Source organism: Cryptomeria japonica, chromosome 7 (genome assembly GCF_030272615.1).
Source record: "Cryptomeria japonica chromosome 7, Sugi_1.0, whole genome shotgun sequence".
Lineage (NCBI taxonomy): Eukaryota > Viridiplantae > Streptophyta > Pinopsida > Cupressales > Cupressaceae > Cryptomeria > Cryptomeria japonica.
This window is the reverse complement of record NC_081411.1, coordinates 13126561-13139934: the sequence shown is the minus strand read 5'-3', so window position 1 is coordinate 13139934 and position 13374 is coordinate 13126561. Positions and strand designations below refer to the sequence as shown.

The window sequence follows — 13374 nt, the reverse complement described above, 5'->3', positions numbered from 1 at the left end:
GATAATTTATGTCATGATGATTTTAGTAGCCTCTCCTTATCACTAAATATCTAAAATAGAAAAAGAAACTAAAACAAATATCACTTAAAATGACAGTACTTACCAATATCTTTTGTCCACAAATTGATTTTAGCTACTGGTTAGGGAGCCAGACCATTTAGTTAAACATCTTCAACTAAGAGATAAGAACAGAGGGTAATCCATGCCACCAAATTTGTGTGGGGCCCGATCTTAAACTCATCTCTTTTCCATGTCTAAGCCTGACACTCAACAAGATTTGATTCTTGTTGGGCTCATTAAGAACCTTTGGAGTTCACTATTAGAAAAAGGTCCCATTGACATACTTACAAGTATTTTAAAAATTTAGAAAGCACAAGAAGATGATATTGATAAAAATAACATGGAACTTGAGTATAAACTATTTAGATTAAAGAAATGTAATCAATTAACAATAGATTCAAACAAATTTGTTTATGGTTTTCACCATTTGCAATAAAATATATATTTATTTAAAAAAATATTTAGTGTTGTTGTAGCCATTGATTTGGGATTTTAAAGTATGACTATTTCTATCTATTCTTTTCTAATATGTGAAAATTTATCTTCTAATTATAATAATATATGCATTGATACAAAAAAAACCAATCACACAATAATATTAATAATGTTAAACTAATTTTAAAAAAATATCAATTCCCGTTTCTTAGATTAAAGAACATGAATCAATATATTTGAATATATGCATGTGCCACTATTAAAGACTAAGAGAGGTTATTCAATAAAAAAAATGGACATGCTAACTAAACTAATATCAAAGATATTAATCAATAACATTTTTTATAGAAAAAATGACTCCAATTGATACTACTAATTTTAGTTATATAAAAAATAGTAGTAGCATTTGAGATGAATCCTTACAAAAACAATTGAATGAGAACATACACTAGACCACTACCTACAATATTTTCAACTCTTGATCAAAACCCACATTAAGTCAAGTAGTAAAGGAAAATAATAGTATAAGTAATACCCATAAGTTCTTAGATTGAAGAATACCAATCAACACATCTGAACCAATAATTAACATTGTTGCAATCATTACTAGTAATCTTAAATTAAAGAATACTAATTAATAAAAGAATGGATACATTGACTAAATTAATATTAAAAATATAAATCAATAACATTTTTGACAGAAAAAATAGTGTAGTTGATACTAGTGATTTCGAATTATACCAGTTTTGGAGAAAAATATTAGCATTTGAGATGCATATTCACAAAACAATTGAAAGAAAACACATACTAATTCCTTTCCTAAAATATTGTCAACTTATGACCTAGAATAAAATTAAATCCAATAGGTCAAGAAAATACCAATATCAGGTAAGACCCATTAATACTTAAATCAAATAATATCAATCAATACATCTCAATTAATAACTTTTTAAAAAGAAAATAGTTTCAAATTATATCTGTTTTCGAAAAACATAATAACATTTGATATGTATCTTTGAAAAATAATTGAAAGACACCATACACTAGCCCCATCCATAAAATATTCTCAACCTGAATCTTCATAAAACAATCAAAAGAAAACATACACTAGTAACTTTTCTAAAATAGTCAACTCATGACTTCAAATAGCACTAAGTCTAATGGACCAAAAAATATCAATATCAAATATATGTCTTTGACATTAAAAAAAATAATATCGAAGATATTAATCATAACCTGTTGATACTAAAATAGTAGCATTTGAGACTTATCTTCCAAAATAATTGAAATAAAACAACATCAATTCTAGCATACTAGTAAAATACTCATATCAAATAAAAATCACAAGTTTCTAGAATAAAGAATACCAATCAATAGATCTGAATCAATAACAGATTTGACAAAAACTCAATTGATACTATTAATTTCAATTGATACTATTATTGTCAATTGAATTAATAATAGTGTGATAATTTATGTCATGATGATTTTAGTAGGCTCTCCTTATCACTAAATATCTAAAATAGAAAAACAAACTAAAACAAATATCACTTAAAATGACAGTACTTACCAATATCTTTTGTCCACAAATTGATTTTAGCTACTGGTTAGGGAGCCAGACCATTTAGTTAAACATCTTCAACTAAGAGATAAGAACAGAGGGTAATCCATGCCACCAAATTTGTGTGGGGCCCGATCTTAAACTCATCTCTTTTCCATGTCTAAGCCTGACACTCAACAAGATTTGATTCTTGTTGGGCTCATTAAGAACCTTTGGAGTTCACTATTAGAAAAAGGTCCCATTGACATACTTACAAGTATTTTAAAAATTTAGAAAGCACAAGAAGATGATATTGATAAAAATAACATGGAACTTGAGTATAAACTATTTAGATTAAAGAAATGTAATCAATTAACAATAGATTCAAACAAATTTGTTTATGGTTTTCACCATTTGCAATAAAATATATATTTATTTAAAAAAATATTTAGTGTTGTTGTAGCCATTGATTTGGGATTTTAAAGTATGACTATTTCTATCTATTCTTTTCTAATATGTGAAAATTTATCTTCTAATTATAATAATATATGCATTGATACAAAAAAAACCAATCACACAATAATATTAATAATGTTAAACTAATTTTAAAAAAATATCAATTCCCGTTTCTTAGATTAAAGAACATGAATCAATATATTTGAATATATGCATGTGCCACTATTAAAGACTAAGAGAGGTTATTCAATAAAAAAAATGGACATGCTAACTAAACTAATATCAAAGATATTAATCAATAACATTTTTTATAGAAAAAATGACTCCAATTGATACTACTAATTTTAGTTATATAAAAAATAGTAGTAGCATTTGAGATGAATCCTTACAAAAACAATTGAATGAGAACATACACTAGACCACTACCTACAATATTTTCAACTCTTGATCAAAACCCACATTAAGTCAAGTAGTAAAGGAAAATAATAGTATAAGTAATACCCATAAGTTCTTAGATTGAAGAATACCAATCAACACATCTGAACCAATAATTAACATTGTTGCAATCATTACTAGTAATCTTAAATTAAAGAATACTAATTAATAAAAGAATGGATACATTGACTAAATTAATATTAAAAATATAAATCAATAACATTTTTGACAGAAAAAATAGTGTAGTTGATACTAGTGATTTCGAATTATACCAGTTTTGGAGAAAAATATTAGCATTTGAGATGCATATTCACAAAACAATTGAAAGAAAACACATACTAATTCCTTTCCTAAAATATTGTCAACTTATGACCTAGAATAAAATTAAATCCAATAGGTCAAGAAAATACCAATATCAGGTAAGACCCATTAATACTTAAATCAAATAATATCAATCAATACATCTCAATTAATAACTTTTTAAAAAGAAAATAGTTTCAAATTATATCTGTTTTCGAAAAACATAATAACATTTGATATGTATCTTTGAAAAATAATTGAAAGACACCATACACTAGCCCCATCCATAAAATATTCTCAACCTGAATCTTCATAAAACAATCAAAAGAAAACATACACTAGTAACTTTTCTAAAATAGTCAACTCATGACTTCAAATAGCACTAAGTCTAATGGACCAAAAAATATCAATATCAAATATATGTCTTTGACATTAAAAAAAATAATATCGAAGATATTAATCATAACACACTTGACAAAAATACAGAGTAGTGAAGTGAACAAGACTAGAAAGGTGATATGGCACATAGGGAATTCCGCTAAAGGAGATAGGGGTTCGGATGAGGAGGATGCAGATGAATTTTTTGGGCTCCACGTTGTGTCTCTACCTCTTTTCAAGAGATGTTTGGCTCTCTTTGCTTTTTTTTTGGCATGGACATGGCTGTGGGTTCCTTTTCTTCTACTCGATCTAGTTGTGCACGTGGCTGTCCTTGTGGGGAATGTTGCTGGTATGGCAATCATTTTTCCTTTTGTGATTCCTAGGTTTCTTGGCTCTGTCTTTGCAAAGGTTGTTTCCATGAGTTTGGTTAGCATTGTTGTCATATAAGGTTTTTGGGATTATTCCCTTTATTGGCTGCTATAGTTGCTAGCTTTTTATTGACAGTCTTGTTTGTTGGTTCCTTGGTTGTTGTGGTCATTTAGGTTTCTATTAGTGGGTTTGTTGTTGTTGGAACCATCTCAAGGATGGTCTTTTGACATTGTTTGGGTTGGATTTTGTTCTTATGGGTGCACATAGAGGTGGTGTTTGGTGTTTTCCTATCTTAGGTCTTTGTTGGTGGCAATTATGTTAGGGTTTGCTCTCTGTTTGGATTATTTGAGTTTTGTTGCTACTGATTTCCAAGGGCAAATACATTTGAATATGTCTTTGCCATTATTAGACTCACAAAAGTTAATCAACAAAAGTTAATCAATAAAAACATGAACAGATTAAAAAAATCAAAAAATATCAAAGATATTAATCAATAGCACTCTTGACAAAATTACAGAGTAGTGAAGTGAACAACACTCCAAAGGTGATATGACACATAGGGAATTCAGCTAAATGAAGTGAACAACACTCCAATGGTGATGAGGAGGATGGAGATGAATTTTTTGGGCTCCAGACTATGTCTCTACCTCTGTTCAAGAGATGTTTGGCTCTCTTTGTCTTTTTTGGCATGGACATGGCTGTGGGTTCCTTTTGTTCTATTGCATCTGGCTCGATCTAGTGGTGAATGCTGTTGGTGTGGTAGTCACTTTTCCTTCTATGATTCCTAGTTTTCTTGGTTCTGTCTTTGCAAAGGTTGTTTCGTTGAGTTTGGTCAACATTGTTGCCATATAAGGTTTTTGGGATTTTTCTCTTTATTGGCTACTATAGTTGCTAGCATTTTATGGATAGCCCTGTTTGTTGGTTCCTTGGTTGTTGTGGTCATTTAGGTTCCTATTGGTGGGTCTGTTGGTGGGTCTGTTGTTGTTGGAACTATCTCAAGGACGGTCTTTATGACATTGTTTGGGTTGGATTTTGTTCTTATGGGTGCACGTAGAGGTGGTGTTTGGCGTTTTTCTATTTTAGGTCTCTGTTGGTGGCAATTCTGTTAGGGTTTGGTCTTCGTTTGGATTATTTGATTTTTTTCCTATGATTGTTGGGGCTTGTTCCTCAGTGTGTTGGTTTATCTAATCTTGCATTATTCTTGTGAAGATGTTGCTACTGATTTTCAAGGGAAAATCTTAGTTGTTTTCTTTCCTTGTTTTTAGTTAAGAGATAGTTTTCATTTTGGGGTTGTGATGAGGCTTGTTGGAGTCTAGTGCTTTCAGGTTTTCAATGTGGCTATGGATTGGGTTTGGTTCTCACCACAACCTTCTTTTTGTTTCATAGTTCATTGTGGTGGTTGCATCCCTTATGGAGTTGGTGATTGGCCATGTGGGAGTGGTTGGAAGTGGCTTTGTGATGGCGTCTCTTGTCTTTGGCTTCTTAGAGGTGGGGTTAGATCATGTAAGAATTATCTTCTTGGTGGTTTCTTCCTCTATTATTTCTATTGAGGTGGGATCCTTTTCTATTGAAGTGGAGAGGAGTTTTGCTCGAGTAGGTTGGACTTTCTGGAGTTGCAAATTGGAGGCCTTTGTTGATTATAAGAGGTAGTTCTTTCATGATTAGCTTGTGCTTGTATGGTTGTGGGTTGGTTACTATTTACTTGAGTGATATTTTGTTGCATCTTTCGTCTATGTAGTGGGTTTTAGATTCTTGTAAATTCCAAGGGTTTCAGGTCCTTTTAGAAAATGTTGTACAAGGTTTCAAAATCTATTTTTGCCTTAATAAAAAATGGAAATAAAACATATCAATGTCCTTTTCTAAAAATATTGTCAACATATGACCTAAAACAACATTATGTCCAACAAATTAGGAAAAAATAAAACTCATAAGTTCTTAGATTAATGAATACCAATCAATGAGCAAAACAAAAGTAGCAATTGAGATGTTAATTTTTTTTTTGTCAACTAATGACATACAAGAGGATTAATCCAATTAGAACAGGAAAATAGTAGTAGCAAATAAAGCCCATAAATTCTTAGATTAAAGAATACCAGTTGACAGCAGTAATCTAGCAATCTAGAATTGGACATGTATCTTGAAGAAAAAATTAAAAGAAAACATACAATAGTCCATTTTTAAAAATATTGTCAACTGATGACCTAAAATAATATTATGTTCAATGAGGAAAATACCAGTTTGAAATAAAACCCAACATTATTAGATTAAATAATACCAATCAGCACATTTGAATATATGTATGTGTCAGTGTTACAAACTAACATAGGTTAATCAATAGAAAAATGGACATATTAACTACACTAACCCATAGTTTCTTATCAGCCTGATTGATACTAGTAATTTCAAATAATACCAATTTTAATAAAAATAGTAGCATTTGAGATGTATCTTTTGAAAACAATTGAAAGAAAACATGCGCTAGTCCCTTATCTAAAATATTGGCAACTTATGACCTAAAACAACATTGAGTCTAATAGAGCATGATAATACCAATACCAAATAAAATCCAACATTCTTAAATTAAAAAATATCAATCAATAGATCTAAATATATGTCTATACCATAATTGAAAACTAAAATAAATTAATCAATTAAAACAAAAACACATTAATTAAATTAATATCCAAAATATTCAATAATAATATTTTTGATAGACAATATCAGAACAATTGATATTTAATAATTTCAAATTATATCAATTCTGAAATGAAAAGTAGCATTTCAGATTTATCTGCTCAAAACAATTCAAACCCTAATCAGATTATCACCTAAAGTAGGTTAAGTCCAGCACACCAAGAAAATATCATATCAAATAAAACCCATAAGTTTTTGAAGCCCAGAAACTGACTATAAAGTTAGTTGACAACAAAGCAAAGTACCATGCTTTCAACCTTCGCGCTCGACTTCTTCCTGAACTTCCTCCTCAAAGGCCCACTCATTTTCACGCCTGATTTCTTCCTCCTCTTCAGGAGTCAAGTCGTTTTGTATGTTAAATATCTCTCTGACCTCTTCTGAGCTTTTACCCTTAATCCTCTCTGCTACAGTTTGGCATATTAAGTATAGAAGATTGCGTATCTCCATGTACTGGGCGCCCAAGATGAGATGACAAAGAGTTGCTTGATCAAGGTCCCTCACGAACTCCTGTTCCCACATCTTCACATCCCGCACCGAGATGGTGTTGGCGGCATTAACATGATATTCGCAGTACTCGATCACCTTCGCCAGAATTTCGCTGGAAATGTTGTGCAAAGGCAGGGTGCTGTCCGTGCCGCTGTCAGCCAGAGCGTTCTTTAACAACTGTGACTGCATGGCTACGGCATGCTCGACCTCAAAAATATTGTCATCCGAACTCTTCAATTTCACCTTACATTCCTTCACCATGGCTGCAGTGGGATCCTCCTCCATGCCTGTCTCGAAGGCAATGTCACAGAAAGGATTGAAACAGGGATTGACGAAAAACCTCTGGAGAAATTCGCTATGTAATCTGGTATATACAGGGTTTTGTTTATGTTGTTTAGGGATTTTTTTTGGGAGAAAACTTTATGTTTTAGGGTTTTTTATGATATAATTTTTAAGGTTCTATTTTTTTTTTATATTGTGAAGTTTAGAGGTACAATAAGAGGTGAGATGTAATAGTGTGATTTACCTTGTTTAGGGAGGTGGTTAAGTTTTAGGTTTTTATAAGGATGGTCTCTTTTTTTATTTTATTTTTATTTAATGTGTGTAAAGCTTAGATATGTCATTACCAATAGTAAGAGGTGAGATGTAATAGCGTGAATTATGCTCTCTTGGGAGATGGTTAAGTTTTAGGTTTTTTTATGTGTTGTGTAGTGTGATTTATGTTTTCATGGGAGATGAAGTGTAATAGTGTGATTTATGTTGCTTTGGGAAGTGGTTAAGTTTTAGGTGTTTTAATTAATTGATGTTCATGAAGCTTTAAGGTGTAATTATCAATAGTAAGTGGTCAGGTGTAATAGTGTCATTTATGTTGTCATGAGAGGTTGTGATGTTTTAAGTCTAATTATCAAACGTAAGAGGAGAGGTGTAATAGTGTGAATTATGTTCTCTTGTGAATTAGTCCTCTTGGGAGGTGATTGTTAATTAGTAATGTGCTTTGTAAATAGATTATTAACTAATATTTTAATTTTATGTAATGAATTTACTTAAAAAATTTATAAGAATCTTATTTTTATATGTATCCAAACTACTTTTTGAGTGCATATAAAAATTGTTATATTTGTTATTGTTTTGGACATCCATTTTTTATTTGATTTATTTAAGCTTCATTTATCTTATACTTTTTTATTATTTAGTGATGTGAAGCTTCGATATGTCATTACCATAGTAAGGGGTGAGGTGCAATAGTGTGATTTATGTTGTCTTTGGGGGTGGTTAAGTTTGAGTTTTTTTCATGTGCCAACCACTTATGCTTTTATTATTTGATGTTAGTAATCTTAAAGCTGTAATAATTACCCATAGTAAGAGGTGAGGTGTAATAGTGTGATTTATGTAAGTGAGGTGTAAAAGAACTTTATGTTTGTCTTGGGGCATAGTTAAGTTTTAGGTTCTTTTATTATTTGATGTGTTGTGAAGCTTCTTGGGTGTAGTAAGAGGTGAGGTGTAATAGTGTGATTTATGTTGTTTCAACCTAATGACCTCTTATGTCAGTAAGTTGTTTCTAGATTTGATTGTGTATATTTGTTTTGCATGGATTCATGGGAGGTGATTCTTAATTAGTAATATATACATTATAAATAAATTTTTAACTAATATTTCACTTTTATGTCATGAAGTTACTATATATATTTATAAAGCAAATTTTTCTCAACCAGATGGATTTAGATTGTCAAAAAATATGGATATGGTTTGTAGCTCCAGGAAGGCATTATATGGACTCAAACAAGCACTTAGAGTTAGATTAGATTGCTACAACCAAATTTGGAGAAGGAATTTGAAATGTCAATAATTGGTGACTTGTCACTCTTTCTTGGTCTACAAGCTAAGTAGTTAGAGGGATGCTAAAGAAGATTGAAATGGACAATTGTAAGTTGGTTGTTACCCCTTTAACAAATGGTTGTAAATTGATTAAAGATGATTTATCTGCAGAAGTTGATCATAAGAAGTATAGATATATTTGATTTTGGTCTTTGGTATAAATAGAACACTCTCTCCATCTCTTGCAAAAGTAGAATACATTGCATAGTGTCATGAAACAAACTCTTATATACAAAAGGTTGTAGAAAAGGAAGAATGAGATTGGAGTAAAAAACTAGGAGTTATTTTCCCTCCTTTTCCAAACTAGATGTATAGTATATTATGATTGTCCCTTTATCTTTGATACCAAAGGAGGAGAGAAATTATTGATAGAGATAACATGAATGACAAAAGGAATAAAAATTAACAATATTATTTTAGTTATCTAATGCAATAAATTAATAGTATAGTTTTAATATTTAAAATAATAAATTAATAAATAACAACAATATAATAATAAATATATAAAATAATTTACAATAATACTATAATATAATTATAATATATTGATATTATAATAATTAAAGAACATAATTGATTAATATTTTTTAGAATTTAGAAGTTATTATTAATATAGGTTTAGTTTTTTATTATAATTAGTATTACAATAATGGTTATAGGAGAGAAATTATTGATAGAGATAACATGAATGCCAAAAGGAATAAAAATATTAGGTTTAGTTTTTTATTATTGAACATCAAAGATGAGTTGGCTAGAGAAGGGAATTTATCTAAATAATGAGATTATGTTTCAAATTTATTTTATACATCCACCAAACAAATATTTAATTAATAATGTAAAAAAATAGACTATGATTTTCATTTATGTGTTTGGCTTATTGGTTGCTTTACTTCGTTGAATTATGTTTATACCAGTATACCAGTTGTTGTATGAATGTTTTGTTATTTGGGTATAACATTGATTCACCCCCTCCCCTCTAAGTGTTATTGGTTTCCAACAATTGGTATCAGATCCTTGTGCCTCAAAGGAAGTTTAATAGCTTGAAATTGGAATCATTGAATATGGATTTGGAGAAGTAGCTTGAGATGGCACTTGAAGATTATGATGTTGAAAGGTTGAAGAACTTAAAGATACAAAATGAATTGAATTCTGCTAAAGAATATATTCTTTCCCTGTAGGAGAAACTATCATTTGTTCAAACCAGAGCTTTCTTTAACAACTGTGACTGCATGGCTATGGTATACTCGACCTCAAAAATATTGTCATCCGAGCTCTTCAATTTCACCTTACATTCCTTCGCAGTGGTATCCTCCGCCATGCCTGTCTCGAAGGGAATGTCACAGAAAGTATTGAAATGGGGATTGACCAAAAAACCTTTGGGGAAACTCGCTATGTAATTTGGTATATATAGGGTTTTGTTTATGTTGTTTAGGGATTTTTTTGGGAGAAAACTTTATGTTTTATGGTTTTTTATGGTCCAATTTTGAAGTTTCTATTTTTTTTTTGATACTATGAAGTTTAGAGGTGTAATTATCCACAATAAGAGGTGAGATGTAATAGTGTGATTTATCTTGTTTTGGAAGGTGGTTAAGTTTTAGGTTTTTATAAGGATGGTCTCTTTTTTTATTTTATTGTTATTTAATGTTTGTAAAGCTTAGATATGTCATTACCAATAGTAAGAGGTGAGGTGTAATAGTGTGAACTATGTTGTGTTGGGAGATGGTAAAGTTTTAGTTTTTTTTACGTGTTGTGTAATGTGATTTATGTTTTCATAGGAGGTGAAATCTAATAGTGTGATTTATGTTGCCTTGGGAAGTGGTTAAGTTTTAGGTGTTTTAATTATTTGATGCTCATGAAGTTTCAAGGTGTAATTATCAATAGTAAGTGGTCAGGTGTAATAGTGCCATTTATGTTGTCATGAGAGGTTGTGATGTTTTAGCTTTTCATCGTGTTGACCTCTTATGTCTTTATTATTTGATATTTGTGAAGCTTAGAAGTGTAATTATCAAACGTAAAAGGAGAGGTGTAATAGTGTGATTTATGTTTTCTTGTGAATTAGTCCTCTTGGGAGGTGATTGTTAATTAGTAATATGCTTTGTAAATAGATTATTAACTAATATTTTAATTTTATGTAACGAATTTACTTAAAATTTTTATAAGAATCTTATTTTTTATATGTGTCCAAACTACTTTTTGAGTGCATATAAATATTATTTTATTTTTATTGTTTTGGACATCGATTTTTTATTTGATTTATTTAAGCTTCATTTATTTTATGCTTTTTATTATTTAGTGATGTGAAGCTTAGATATGTCATTACCATAGTAAGGGGTGAGGTGCAATAGTGTGATTTATGTTGTCTTTGGGGGTGGTTAAGTTTGAGTTTTTTTTCATGTGTCAACCACTTATGATTTTATTATTTGATGTTAGTAATCTTAAAGCTGTAATAATTACCCATAGTAAGAGGTGAGGTGTAATAGTGTGATTTATGTAAGTGAGGTGTAAAAGAACTTTATGTTTGTCTTGGGGTATAGTTAACTTTTAGGTTCTTTTATTATTTGATGTGTTGTGAAGCTTCTTGGGTGTAGTAAGAGGTGAGGTGTAATAGTGTGATTTATGTTGTTTCAACCTAATGACCTCTTATGTTAGTAAGTTGTTTCTAGATTTGATTGTGTATATTTGTTTTGCATGGATTCATGGGAGGTGATTCTTAACTAGTAATATATACATTATAAATAGTTTTTTAACTAATATTTTACTTTTATGTAACAAATTTACTATATATATATTTATAAAGAAAGATTGGTATGTAAAGGCTATTCACAAGTTGAAGGTTTTAATTTTGAAGCAAAATTTTGTCAACTAGATGGATTTAGATTGTCAAAAAATATGGATATGGCTTGTAGCTTGGGTGAGGAAGGTATTATATGGACTCAAACAAGCACTCAGAGTTCCATATGCTAGATTGCATAGATATCTACTACAACAAAATTTGTAGATTAAAGATGATTTATCTGCAGAAGTTGATCATAAGAAGTATAGATATATTTGATTTTGGTCTTTGGTATAAGAAGAATGGATAGATATATTTCATGTTGAAAGCATACACAGATGCTAATTGGACCAAAATTAATGATAATAGGAAAAGTACTAGTAGTGTTGCATTTTTTTGGGAGGTATGTTGGGTTCTTAGTTAGTAAGAAGCAAGATTCACTATCTCCATCTATTGCAAAAGTAGAGTACATTGCATCAACATCTTGTTGTACTTATTCCTATTTTGTGTGAAATTTCTATCATTTGTTAACGTAGAAGGTTCTAGAAAATGAAGTGAGATTGGAGTAAAAAACTAGGGGTTATTTTCCCTCCTTTTCCAAAATAGATGTATAGTATATTATGATTGTCCCTTTGTCTTTGATATAAAAGAAGGAGAGAAATTATTGATAGAGATAACATGAATGGCAAAAGGAATAAAAATTAACAATATTATTTTAGTTATCTAATGCAATAAATTAATAATATAGTTTTAATATTTATAATAATAAATTAATAAATAACAACAATATAATAATAAATATATTAAATAATTTACAATAATACTATAATATAATTATAATATATTGATACTATAATAATTAAAGTACATAATTGATTAATATTTTTTATAATTTAGAAGTTACGATTAAGATCTTGAAAATACTATTATAATTTTAAGGTTAAGCTAGGGCTATGGTTTAATTAACATTAGGTATATTTTATTAATTATAATTAATATTACAATTAGGATCAAATTAAGATTCAACCCTAATCTTTATCCCAACCTTTATCCATATTTCATTAATTTTTTGTGGTCATATTCTATGATTGAACATCAAAGATGAGTTGGCTAGAGAAGACAAATTATCTAAATAATGAGATTATGTTTCAAATTTATTTTATACATCCACCAAATAAATATTTAATAAATAATGTAAAAAAATAGACTCTGCGTTTAGTTTTCTTTTAAAGTTTTATATAAACAAATAAACATATATATACTATAAAAATATATATAAATTAAGAATATTATTTTAGTTATCTAATCCAATAAATTAATAATATATTTGTATCATTTATAACAATAAATTAATAAACAAAAATAATATAGTATACAATATATAATTTTTTTACAATAATATTATAATATTTTTATAATATATTAATAATTTAATAATTAAAATACAATATTATAAAAGAACCCCTAATTTAATCTTACATGTAATCATGTGAATTTTAACATATTTAACCTAAACATAACCTAACCAATAATCTAAACTTAATTTTTGAATTTTATTTAATATATAATGTAT

General features: G+C 29.2%; 1 protein-coding gene across 1 annotated transcript; it reads right to left on the bottom strand.

The window, feature by feature from the left end:
* Positions 1-6919: 6919 nt before the first annotated feature.
* On the bottom strand, positions 6920-10346 carry LOC131039901 (SKP1-like protein 1A). The gene is made up of 2 exons (XM_057972748.1): positions 10230-10346; positions 6920-7495 (listed from the first exon to the last, which is right to left on the bottom strand). The coding sequence occupies exons 1-2, from the start codon at positions 10344-10346 to the stop codon at positions 6920-6922; spliced, it is 693 nt and encodes a 230-aa protein (XP_057828731.1).
* Positions 10347-13374: the final 3028 nt, after the last annotated feature.